At 51.9% G+C, this 12,620-nt stretch overlaps 1 protein-coding gene and 1 long non-coding RNA gene across 2 annotated transcripts; both read right to left on the bottom strand.

Annotated features, from left to right (window-relative positions):
* Nucleotides 1-515: 515 nt before the first annotated feature.
* LOC121057871 lies at nucleotides 516-2,906 on the bottom strand. Its single transcript, XR_005814000.1, has 3 exons — nucleotides 2,322-2,906; nucleotides 1,862-1,969; nucleotides 516-1,409 (listed from the first exon to the last, which is right to left on the bottom strand). It is a non-coding gene; the product is annotated as an uncharacterized LOC121057871 (long non-coding RNA).
* Nucleotides 2,907-3,307: 401 nt separating this feature from the next.
* On the bottom strand, nucleotides 3,308-11,938 carry MRM1 (mitochondrial rRNA methyltransferase 1). The gene is made up of 5 exons (XM_040532577.1): nucleotides 10,962-11,938; nucleotides 10,390-10,483; nucleotides 8,419-8,539; nucleotides 4,154-4,273; nucleotides 3,308-4,028 (listed from the first exon to the last, which is right to left on the bottom strand). Exons 1-5 carry the CDS (start codon nucleotides 11,759-11,761, stop codon nucleotides 3,985-3,987), a joined length of 1,179 nt encoding a protein of 392 aa, XP_040388511.1. The 5' UTR covers nucleotides 11,762-11,938; the 3' UTR covers nucleotides 3,308-3,984.
* Nucleotides 11,939-12,620: the final 682 nt, after the last annotated feature.

Genomic DNA, 12,620 nt, shown 5'->3' with positions numbered 1-12,620 from the left:
GAAAAATGGGACAATTAATGCTGGCAGAGACCTGCGCTCGTCGGGTGGGCACAGGGCTGAAGAATAAAAGGGATGGTGCCAGAGCTGCTTTAAAAAAACAACAAACCCACAACTTTCTTGCAAGCAGCTGCAAATGAGAACGAGAAGCCCTGGAGCAGCCAAATCAATCTCATTCCACAGCACGTGGCCCAGCTGCCCGAGGCGGCGCGAGCACCGGGCACGAGCACGGGGCAGCCCCGGCCATGGCACGGCACCGATCATGGCACAGAGAAAATAGCTGTTCTCTGCCCAAAAACACTGCCAGCCCCTCTCAAGAAGCCTCATTAAGAGCCAGTTGAGGATTTTATGGAATTATTTGGTTTCTGTCGTATTAATAATCTGTGCACAAAACCTAGATTTGGGGCATTAGCTGAGCTTCTCCAAGCCTGTTCTCCCTCGAGTTGATTTTGGGGGATGAAAAGATTTGTGCTTGCCTGGTCTGAGATTAAGAAGACAGGCGCAGAGCGCATCTTCTGAGATAGCAAGGACAAATATTTTGCCACTGTGCTTAGAGACACTTTGATTATTGAGAAATCATTTTGGAAGGGCAATTACTAAATTTTAAAATCAATTTGGTAAATATGCTTCTGAGAGGAATCCATGACAAGCAGCAGGGAGGGAAGAATTGACTTTCAAATTACACACACACACTTTATTCATATCTAAATATCAAAGAGACTCTATGTACAAACAGAAGTAATCAGGAAGCATGTTTTGATCTTGCTGATGTACACAAAAAATGACAATTAATGTCCTCCTTTATGATATAAAGCCGGGAGTTTTTTACAGTTACATTACAGGGACGATTATAGTCGAGCTTAAGGCTAAAAATAATGAAAGACTATAAAAACTACATTTTAACGTTTAAAAATATCCAGGAAATTAACTGGAGAAGCAGGCAATGATCCAATTAATGGATCGCATTTATTAGATCGGGGGCAAATCACGCAGCAGAAAGCTCCATCTCAAAAGGTGCCACTCTGCAGAGGTCCCCGTGCTCCTCCCGGCAGCGCGAGGCCTCAGGCGTGCTGGGCCCGCAGCAGGATGCGGCTCGGGCAGGAGGAGAGGTGTCGGCTGTGCCAGAAGCCGAGCCCACGTCCATGAGCTGGGCACCAGCGATGCAAAGCAGGGCCAAAAGTTAATGCTGAGGGAGACGTGCTGAATGCACTACAGTGAACGGCGGAGATGTCCAGGGTGGGATTTACTGCACTCGCAATGACGCCCGTGGAGCAGCAGTCAGGCACGAAGTCTGAGCCCCAGCCCTATTTGTGCACTCAGATCCCAATTTCCCTTCCCCTGCACCAGCAGCAGATGTAACGCTTCCCCCAGCGCACTCCCTTGATGTGCCAACAGAGCTGGCAGACAAACTCCTGTTAAAAATAACCATAAAGCACCACAGCCTGTTAAAATGCAAACCTCATACGGCCCCCGGTAAGCCCGGTCTGACGCTCCGGTGCCCCAGCAAGGTGCTGCGCAGACGGCGGCTGCACGGGGCAATTTGCGGGGAGTCGCCGCCGCTGCAGCGATGGATGCTGAGCCACCAGAGGAGCGACTGCAGGGATTCTGATCCATCCTGCCTGCGAGGCCTGGGAATGCAAAAAGCCACTCTTTGGCACGTTTAAAACAGGATCAGGCAGACTGCTGGAAACTGCTCCCAGAGGAAAACCGATCGCAGTGCAGGGGGACAGAGAGACCCGGCCAGGCCCCTGCCCCAGGGCTCCTGGCAATGTCTCCACGCTCGCCCCACTGACGGAGCCACCATGGACATCAAGGTCTCGAAGTTTTTTGGGTTCAGAAAAGTACCTGCTCCATTGTTACTCACCTGCCTCCTCATTAGGGGAGTAAACCGGCGTGGCTACGCGTGGTCTGAGGGTGCACAGCTTTCCCAAAACCAAGCAAACTTAATGAAGTGCCTCCTCTTATGAAAGTACTGCATAAAGAAATCATTATTTTTTTTAAATGGAGAAACTGCAGTTTGTATGAAATCAGAAAAAAAAATCTATAGATACTTATCTATAGATTAAGAACAGAGCAAAGGCTTTATCTTCATCCCTACTGCTCAGAAGGAAGGACTCGGCTAGCCCCAAGTGCTGAACCTGTCTTGCGAAAAATGAGCAAATCTAAGCCACGGGCACCCTCTGCTGGGGCAGACACGGCTGCATGATCAGCGCCAGCGGGGAAGGCTCGCCAGCAGCCTCGCTGGCCCCTTGCCTTTTCATTTCAGCATTTAAAAAAAAAAATAAAAAAAGATACATTCAGCCCATAAGGCAAGCGCTACACACCTGCCCGGCAGCCATCGCCCCAGCAGTCCACCAGACGTTTTGCTGCTGTTCGGCGAACACTTTCAGACCTTTCAGACTCAGGCACCGAAGCCCGGCTCGCACTGCAGCGGGCATTTTTGGGGGAATTTGGCTTCTGTCCTTTTGCACAGGAGAGGCCGAAGGGGCAGCCACAGCTCAGGATATGTGCAGCCACACGCCAGGCACCCTCGCCAGCTGCAGCGACAGAAGTGAGCGCTCGACACCACTGAACGGCAGAAGGTTTCAGTGCGAAGCTGAGCAGCATCCTACCTGCAGGCCAGCCCCTGGCTGGGCGATGCTCCGCGTTTCTCCTAGGCCAGGGAAGTCCCCAGAGCTGCTGCAGCAGCAGAGCGACGTCTCCTGTCCCAGCCCTCGTCCTGTCCCAGCCCTGCAGCCACCACCGCAGCCAGCGCCCTCGGCAAGGCCAGCCAGCCTCTCCCAGGGACACATCTGAAAAACCCCCACATCCACAGACCGGTTTACAGACTTCATTTAGCTCAAAGGAAAGTCCTAATTAGTCACTCTGAGTGATTTACTTGTTCATTTGGAAGGGGGGAGGGGGGAGACTAAGCTGAATTGTTTGAAATTATCCCTAAAGGGCACTGTAAATTAAGTGTTAATGAGGAATCCTATGCAAAGGGCCACAGTAGCTAAATAAAATAATTAAGGTGCTAAGCGATAACATTCATTTGGTTCTCAATAATTTAGCCAGCCTGGTTTTCAACCAGGATATTTGCAAATGAAACCACCGTCACCACTCTCCCTGAACCCACGATGCCATCAGTGGGGACTGTGGTGCTGGGGCAGCTCAGCATCCAGCTGGATCAGGCCCACCGTGGAAAGAAAAATTCCCCAAATGAAGAGAACAAGCTCCCGAACCCCGTTCCCACCTGAAGGAAGAGCCCCGTTCCACTAATCACACTCAGGGTTTATGTATGACACGAAAAGGATTGATTCGAGTCTCCAAGAAATCTTTAGAGAGGCTTTATTTCAACGGGCTACATTTTTCCCCGCTACAGCTCTTTCGAACAGGTCATGTCCATCCTTGGCGCGGCCGCAGACTTGTGTTACAATCAAATACAACACGCTGTACTTCAGACGTTCAAGCAGCAATATGTAACAGGGAAACTGCCTCGTGAATAAATTGCTATCGAGTAGTCCAAAACCAAACCTGTTTGTCACCAGCACCCTCCTGGCAGCTAAGGGGGGGGTGCCAACCAAGAACTGGCTCAAAGCTGCAGCCCAAAATCCTCTCCGCACCCTGAGCAATGTAAGTCCCCTTGCAACAAACAAGACTTGCAGCCAACACTGGCTATTTTATTGCAAAAAACGAAGGATTTGGCTGTCTGCTTTTAAAACCTAGCTTTGTCTCCCCTTCCTGACAACCTTTCCCCTGAGGGTGGGAGGTGTTACCTACTGCACGAAGGCATCTGACTTCAGCACTGAGCCAGGGCTCTGGTGGTATTGTGCATCAGCCAAAATACAGGTCGGGCCAACGGGGCTCTCCCTGTACGTTGCAGAGATGGTGAAAAGCCTGGAAAGAGCAGTTCCACATCCACACTGACAGAAAGCAGCCATGAAACGCCAAGTGGCTTCCAAAGGTCCAGGCTGGATGACCTCCACCACATGCCACAAGAAAAATCAGTCACTGCCTCAGCTTTTGGCTGCAGATGGAGTGCAGGAGAATACCTGTAGGAAAGTAAAAAAAATAATAATATTTTAAGAAAAGAAAATCATTCTGAGAGCCTAGATATTTGAGATTTTTAAATACAGCAATTTGGCCTGATGCCCTTGTGCATCAGAAGTATTTTTACCAGTAGCCACAGAGACGTTCAGTGACTCGATCCCCGGGTGAAGCGCTCTGCCAGGGGGAATGGCCAGCATCCGATGGCACAAGAGCTGCGTCTCCAGGGAAAGTCCGTCACCTTCATTACCTGCAGAACACAGACACTGCTCAGGTCAGCTCACAGCCACTGCCACGTTCCTTCTTCCCTGTCACGAGCACAGGTCTTGCTAATGCTCTCTCACCACTCAATAACCTCATCAACTCCCACCGAGCAATGGCCAAGAAATACCAGAGACGAGATGGGCACCGTCCCTGCCATCCCTTCCTGGCCCCCTCCAACCTCCCTGGACCTGCTCTCCAGTACCTGCAGTGTTCTCAGTACCCTCACAACACACCTGCACACCCAGTAAATCACAGAGACTTGTAGCTCGAGTGCAAGGACCCCCCACGCGAGCACCCACCGTGCCAGCGGGCAGCTGCCCACGTACACGGGCTGCCGCCAGAGGCACGAAGCAGACAAGGCCACCGGCCTGCTGTGGCACAGCAAATCCCACATCCCTATCGACAGTGACAGGCTCAGCCTTTTCAGCGCAGAGTACCACCAGCTGGGTGCAACTTGTGAATGCAGACAGTTTAACCAGAGGCTTCAATTGATTAGTTGTTAAACCATCCAACAGCCCTGATATGTTTGGGCTGATACACTGGTGAAACAGAGTTGAAATCTATCCCAGGTCATTAGTAGTTGTTTGACTCACACTGTCACAAAGGGAAATGGAAAGGGAGAGGCTTTAAACAATCCTTGGTGCAGACAAGTGAAAATGCAGAAGACCACAGACCTCCCAGCCCGCTCAGCTCCCCAAAGACTTCTTCCACATTCATTATTTAGAGCTACACAGACAGCTCCAGGGCTGCAAGCATACCTGGCTCATTTCAAAGACGTGCTCGCCCTCTAACAAACCAGGCTCAGCATGCTGGATGCCAAACATTCCCCTTCGACAGCCAGACCCCGGGCCCAGCTGAACCCCAGACTCACCCAGGGCGGCACCACCAGGGCACACGCTGCCTGCAGGGGCTTCTGCACACTACGTGTGCGACCAGCGCTGACACCACGGCTCACCTCCACTCATCTGAGGTTTAACAGCATCACAGATGCTTTAGGCACTGTCTCTGCCACTGGAGACTCGCTCCTCCATAAGGCAAACGAGCTCCTTGCTGGGCTGAGTTGCCACAAAGTTCTTCCCTTGGTGTCTGCTTACAGCTCTTCCCCAGCAGGTCCCGTGCCCGGTCTCTACGTATTTATCTGTGTGAGACCTCCTCCCGCACGACACAGGGAGTGCCGTTATTACCACTTCACAGACTGGACGCTGAGGCCCAGTCTCACGCTTTGCTGGCTGATCTAACAGGCAAGATGCACTCTGTGTAAGGAAAAGTATGCATTTGGTAATGCATCTGGCATCACCTTCCCATATAAAATAAGCAAGAGCACCCTTTTGCTGGGGAGAATGAACCTTCAGAAAAACAAAATCCCATCCTAACCGTTCTTTTCTTGCTGCTTTAGGCCAGCAGAGCAGACAAGGCACGGCCGAGGGATCCGAGGCCACCTGGGAGGCCTGGTGTGACACAGGGGACCGAAGCCAGGGCTCCCTCGGCCTGACCTGCCTTCATCACTAGACTGTGGCTCCCTAGGGATGCTCCAAGGAAATAAAAATATATACATTAACCTACTTCTGCCTGGTTCAACACAGGAAAGTTTTAGATCTTACAGCACTATTTGTCTCCTGAGCCTCTCAAAACCACATTCTCACGGGGCTCTCCAACTGGGACAGCAGTTATTAGCAGAGGTGCCACAGTTCCTGGAGCAATCCCCTCCTCTCCCTGATAAGGGCCTTACGATTCCTAATAAAGGCAGCAATTTTGCTTCCAGCTTTTACAAAGCTTTTTATGGCTCTAGCTGCTTAAAATAATTAGGACCTATAAATTCAGGGCAAAAAGACTTGCACAGACTGCGACACGTGGGAGGGAGTATCGACTAAGTCAGACAGAACCCTAGTTTATACTGGTGAACAAAACGCTTCCCACTTCAGATCTTTGGCTTCGATCTCATAGTTTTGTCTCTCAGTGACAGTTCACCTGGCATTGTCCCTCTTAATTATCTGGTAATGCTTGTCCCCATGTAGCACTGCAGTACTGCCCAGGATTTGGTCTGATGCTCAAAGGAGCCGGTAATGATAATGCACCACCCCCCACCTTCACACTCCGACTTGCCGCCGCCGTATGGGATCAGACTCATGCTCCTAACACTCCCGCTCCTCCAAGCCACACAACACACTTCGCACCACAGCGCATGAAAGCCTCTGAGCTTGGCTGAAATGACAGAACAGGAGTTTCCCTGCCCCTCCTGCAATTCACACCAGGGTAGCGACCGCAGTTTTTGGCGCAGGATGTCCAAAGGCAGGCAGAAGGGGCTGTGCTGAGGAAGGTGCACGATGAGCAGCTTGATAAACCCAGCAGTTCCACGAACGGCCTTAAAACCCAAGCTGAAGACTGGATGCGTAAGAAGAACAAACTACCCAGCAACTCTTCTTCCCTGGACACCTAAGTGCTCCCAACCTGTTCCCGTTCACACAAGGCTTCCAGTCTGAAGGGCACCCAGCTCCCCAGCCACCTTAGGCAACGACTCTAGCGCACACAACATTAACCTGGGCTGTCCAAACCATTCTCTTCCAAGCCAGCGAGGATGCCAGGGGGGTGAATTCAAGTCTGCAAATGCTTAACTTACAAGACAATCTATGCAATGCTCACTGCCATGCTAATATATCTTTGCTGCTCTCTATTTGTGGCTGCAGGTACGCTACATATTCAGATCTAGGATGTTTCTTCAAACAACCCCAGCATCAGACAACTGTAATGTTCAATTTTCTTTTCAGTGAAGAGTTAGTGCTCAGCAGAGAGTTGAAATCATTACTGCTGCAAGGTCTGGGAGCTCTCCTTATGCATCTTACCCATCAGCCTCCAATCTCCCTTGACAAAAGGATATTTGGACTTTTTCCTGGAGAAATCTCTCATAATTCAAGGTAATGACACCACTGCCACTTTCACCCCCTTCCTTTCTCTTGGTGTTGCCGTTGTTTCTGGGATGCATTTCTTTGTGGTCCATCAGCATCGCTGCCAGCCTCCCCATCCCCTTTATAATATAGCTTCACACGTCTTGTAGAGATGCCAGATTTGCTGCATTGTCTTGTCAGTATTTCTAGGAGTTCAATAAACATTTTAATTAAAGGAATGTCTTCTGAGCCAAGAAAACCGCAGCACGGGGCAGGATTACAGCCCCTTGATGGCTCGTCGCCAGCATGACACCACTTCCAAGTGTAAAAGCTCAAACCAGCTTCGTGCCAGGTGACAGACACAAAGCGGGGACCACAGGATGGCCACACAAGGGTGCCTAGAGCAGCACTCCTGGGTGAATTCCTTTCTCTGGCTGCCACAGGGTCATCACTCCCCTTCTCTTCACCTTCTGGCAGGCTACACAAACTCTGCCTACAAAAGACAGCATCCTTTGCAAGTTTCACAGTGCACAGGTCGGGCAGGGAGGAGGTTAAACCCACCCTTCCTACCTGCACTGCGTTGGGCAGTAGTTCCTGCCTTCTCGCAGGCACACAAAAGCAGCCACAGACTGATCTCGGCAGTGATCTCTGCCACGAAGCCCGGCCTTTTGTTCAGACCATCCCCAACATCACCTCCTCATCTCCAGACCTGAGCACAGAGACATGTTCCTGTCCTTTAAAGAGAAATCATGACAGAGCAAAGACACAGGACAGCTCACCATCACAGCCTCAGAACAGCAAAAGCAGACACGTACCTCCTGGGTCTCTCTCACCCAGGCCTGCGGTTCACCAACACGGAAAATCCAGGTTCAGGACCCCACAACAGGACCAACAGCACTGCAGAACGCAATGCAAACAACGTGCTGTGGTGCACTGACCCAGTCCTGTCCTGCTACTGAGAACTGCCACGTAGTCCCTCTGCGGTTATTAAACTCCCTGTTCATCTGCACAAACTGTTTTGATCTTTACAGTTCCTACTGGGAAACTTCCAGGCTCCCCCCTTCTTCTTGGCCTCTGTTTTATTTGCCCACAGATCATGCTGGTGCTTCTTGCTCAGCTTTTCTTTTCCAGACCAAAGCGTAACAGAATGTAACAGACCTGAAACTAGCTTAGGGGATGAAATGCTGCCCTGATCAGTTCCTCACACACACACTTCCACCAAGCCCAAAGCTCTGTCAATTGACAATACCTATTACTATAATAATGGGTTTATTCCACCGAAATTCCAAGCAACTGATGACAGGAACATTTTCCACCTCTTCAGGCTTGCTCACCGTTCCCACAACTTCCCAGCCTTCTGCAGCTTTAGCCTGAGAACAGGAAAGGAAATACGTGTTCAAAACAACAGCAACTTTTCAAGCTTAAAAAGAAAGTAAGACATGTACATAACCACATAAATGTTTCAGACTTCCAGTTAAGCTGACTGGCCTTTTGACATCCCTTGCATTTTTACCACCAAAGTCCTACCAGTACCAGGACATGAACCTTGAATGAGGAAAATGAGCAAAACATACCAAAAATGGGTTATTTTCCTTCTGTTGTTTGTTCCAGTTTATCAAGCAAACAAAAAGCAGCTGAAAAGCCTTTTCTGCCACTACAACAGCTCTAGGAAGGTTTTTGGCAGAAAAGCATACAGAAAGAGTAGTGTTAAACAAATCAGCATAATGCTAATGAACAGAGCAATGTGGCCTCAGCCATCAGAAGCCCCCAGAAACGTTTTCAAACACAACTACACATTTTTCAACCTGGATGCCAAAAATCAGCTCATATAAAAAGCAGGGCACTCAACACTCAGTGCTTCACATAAGCAGAGAACCAGCCTTCCCTCCCTCGCCCTAGTAAAAAGAACCTTAATTATTTGTCTTAGAAATCCATTTTAACAATAAAAGAGCTGCTGCTTCTTGCCAGCTTCATTTCCTGTGAAGCTGGCGCTTTTTACATTAAGTTCTATCAAATTTACACCAGCCAGGCAATGCCAAGGGTTAGGCCGGTGAATCTGGGTCCAATTAAATGAACTGCTGCAATGGCTCCAAATGTTAATAATTCAGGCTTTACAGTAACAAAGTGATTCTTCCAGCTGTTTCAATTAAATATCAATGTACTTCATGTGCCTTTCATTTCATCATCCTCTAGAGCTCCGACTGCCACACACCTCCTGTACAGCTGAACACCGGTTTTCTAGCACCAAGTGGGAAGAGTCCAGGCTTACCCCTGCGTGGAACCTGACAAGCTCCTCCTCAAAGGGACAGAGGCACACAGCTACCCCAAGAGTGCGGACCAGGTGCCTCTGTCCCTCTACGGATCCAAAGCTTCTGCCCTCCCACACCTTGCTGGACCCTCCAGCCCCACCGCTGCACCAATCTGGGGCGTCCCACGCAAACAGGGGAAGGCAGAGGAGAGCCTGCGGCTCCTCGCTCCCTGGCCAGACTCACCCAGCCACATGCAGGCACGCAGGGCAGCATTCAGCTGGTTCCCAGGGCACCTCCACAAGAAGTCAGGGCAGTTGTGCGGTGCTATAACAGGGATGGACTCACACTGCCAATTCAAGGCAACTCTCCTGTGTTTGTTTCAGCTCAAATCACATTTTTCCATGTGCATTCCCTTTTTGCATTCTGCAAAGGCCCTTATTTCACCTCGCAGCATAGGTACAGGCAAAAAAAGATAAAAAGCTTTCCAGCAGCTCACATCCAGCCCTGGTTTCTCCTCGCTCCCCTGCTCTAAAGGCTGCCCAATGCTGCCATCGTGTGCCAGGCTCTGGGACACTGCCTCTGTGTGCACTGGGAAAGACCTGCTGCAGGCAGCAGCCCCAGCCCTGGTCCCCACGGACAGACAGGGAGACAGACCCCATCTTACCGAGTCGCAGGACAGACCTGCTGCTACCCTGCCAGCACCATCCTCCGGAAAGGACCCACAACACAGAGCAGCTATCCCACCCGACCCGACACAACCAGACTGCGGGTGCACAGCCATCAGAGAGGTCCTACAGCACAGACCACTGGTAGCAAACAGGAACACAGAGCAGGAGAACAGAACGCTGCAAACATTTGAGTCCTCCTTCTGTACCTCCTTCCTGTTCAGCACATGCAATATTTGAGGTTTCCCGTATATATGTTACACTAAAAGACTGGAAGAAAAAAAAAACAAACGTGGATCATTCTACCTTCAAAAAGCTCCGGAGATCATCTGTGCTGTAGACATCAAAGACTTCCATAGCTCCAGAGCTAGCTTTGCTCACTGTCGGAGTCAAGGGGCAGCTGCAAGGGAAAAAAAGAAGGGAAAAGTTTCATATGATAGCAAAAGAGGAAAACCAGGAGGATTTTTTGCTTCTGTATTTCCTTCTCTTGCCTGTGCAGCAGGCAATTCCATCTAGCCTGCAAAAGATCTCGTTCGCTATACGGATGTATTTTCCTATAGAGAATAGGAGGGCTCAAAAATTAACCCAAGAGATAAGTTGCAGCAGTTCTGTGCACGGCCGGACAATTAAAACACAAAAGTGGTTTTTTAAAAAAGGTACCCAGGGAGGTTCTCTACCAGCCTGGAACACGACATCCCGGAGCCTCCCTGCAGAGCGCAACGCAGAGCAGTAACTGGCCAAATCCAGTTCTCAAGCTCAGTCTTAGAAAGCCCTCTAAAGAAGCTGCTGAGCAATGCAGGCTTGAAAGCTCTTCGGGATCCAGCAAGAAAAGAAGGAGAAAACCCAAGCACTGAAGAAGCAGACAACCAAGCCCGTACCTGTTTCTCTGGCTGGTCACCACTCTGTCCACCCCCAAGAAGTAGGCAGAGCGCAACAGTGCGCCCAGGTTCATGGGATCCTGGATCTGCTCCAACACCAGCCAAACCAGCTGTCGCTTCGGACTCTCTTCGTCCCCCAAATCGGGCTTCTCAGCTTCCTCCAAACTCTTGAAACGGAGAGGGGTGGCCTCTAAACAAACCCCCTGGTGGACCCGACCCCCGCACAGCGCATCCAGCTCTCTCCTCCCGACTCGGTGCACAGGCACCCCCCGGGCTGAGGCCTGAAGGACAAACTCGCTCATGACGAGCCGCTGAGAGCCGGCGCTCTCCTTGAGGAACAACCTGAACAGGTCCCTTCTCGACTGCGAGAGGGCCACGGCACACGGCGCGATGCCGAATATGATCTCCGAGCCTCTCGTCCTCTCGATGGGCAGCGGCTTCCCTTCCAGCCTCCTCCTGGGCTTTGGGAAATCGCTCCCCAGCCAGCCCCGGCCCTCCTGCCCTGCTGCCACAGCCCCCCTGGGTCCCCTCTCGCAAGCTTTGGACCCCGGCCGGCTCTGGGGGTCCGGGCCCACGCGTGTCCGTGGGGAGCCGCAGGCATCGCCCCCTGCCTCAGCCACCCCTCGCAGGGCCACAGCTGGAAGCTGAGCGCCTGGGGAAAGCCCTTGCCCACCACCCACCGGCCGGCAGGGCCACGGGGGCCGCCTGTCCCGCGTGGGGCCGTGCCCCCCCGCCCCGAGCCGGGCAGCGGGCGCCAGCCTGGCGGCCCCCCGGCGGAGGGCCCTCAGCGCTTGCTCCATGGCCGCCCACGGGGCGAGCGCTGCGTGGGGTGGGGGATAAAAAACACCGGAGCCAGCCCCAGAGGCAGCGCGGGCGGCGTGGGCACGGGGAGGAACCCCACACGGCGCCACACCGCCCGGGGAAGGGCCGCGGACACGCGGGGGCCCGGCCGCGCCGCTTCCGTGCAGGCGGCGGGCGGCGGAGAGGCCCCGCACCACAGCGCCGCGGGGCGGCCGGCGGGGGCACCGTGGCCGCACCCACCCCCTGACAGGGCCATAATTAAGGCACGGAGCCGTTCCTCTCATTAACGCCTCTCATTAGGGCGCCGCCGCAGCCTCGCTGGCCGCGGGGCGTTTCTCTCAGGGCCCGCTGCTAGAGGCTGAAAGCACCCGCGGCCCATGGAAGCCGGCCCAGGGGCAGCTGATCAGCTGGAAATTCACGTTCCCTGGGCGAAATCCTGGCCTATTTCCCCCCGACAAAGTAACTGCAGCATGCTTTTCTTGACGGAGATAAGAAATGGCTCCAGCAGCGCATCTCGGGGCCCCGCTTCGGCCTGGAACTTCACACCAGGCCGCTGACGCACAAAACACGGCTCTTAAATCTCTTACCGATTAAGAGATCTTAAGTAAAATCATCTTTTTCCTGTTGTCTTCCAAAGCCAAGCGCACTCGTTCTTCCCACACCCAAAATGAGAGCTGAGATCAGTCACCAGAGATCACCATGTGCCAGAGAACATTTCCTAGAAATGCAGCAATTTTGTCGTAACTGATGACATTTATTATATGACAAACAAGGAAAACACAAGATTAGGAAAAAAAAAAAAACAACATGCTTTTAGTGCTACAAATGCTCTCTACCTGTTTACAAGGTATCCAAAAC

This window comes from Cygnus olor, chromosome 20, assembly GCF_009769625.2.
Source record: "Cygnus olor isolate bCygOlo1 chromosome 20, bCygOlo1.pri.v2, whole genome shotgun sequence".
In the NCBI taxonomy this organism is placed as follows: Eukaryota; Metazoa; Chordata; class Aves; order Anseriformes; family Anatidae; genus Cygnus; species Cygnus olor.
The sequence above is the reverse complement of the archived record's forward strand: the minus strand, read 5'-3'. Positions and strand labels throughout refer to the sequence as shown.

Coding starts and splice junctions, on each gene's coding strand:
- MRM1 (XM_040532577.1), bottom strand. CDS start 11,761: ATGGAGCAAGCGCTGAGGGCCCTCCGCCGGGGGGCCGCCAGGCTGGCG. Junction 8,540..10,389: donor ATCTCCGGAGCTTTTTGAAG/GTAGAATGATCC, acceptor TCCTGTTCTCAG/GCTAAAGCTGCAGAAGGCTG. Junction 4,274..8,418: donor ACCCATTATTATAGTAATAG/GTATTGTCAATT, acceptor TGTGTTCTGCAG/GTAATGAAGGTGACGGACTT.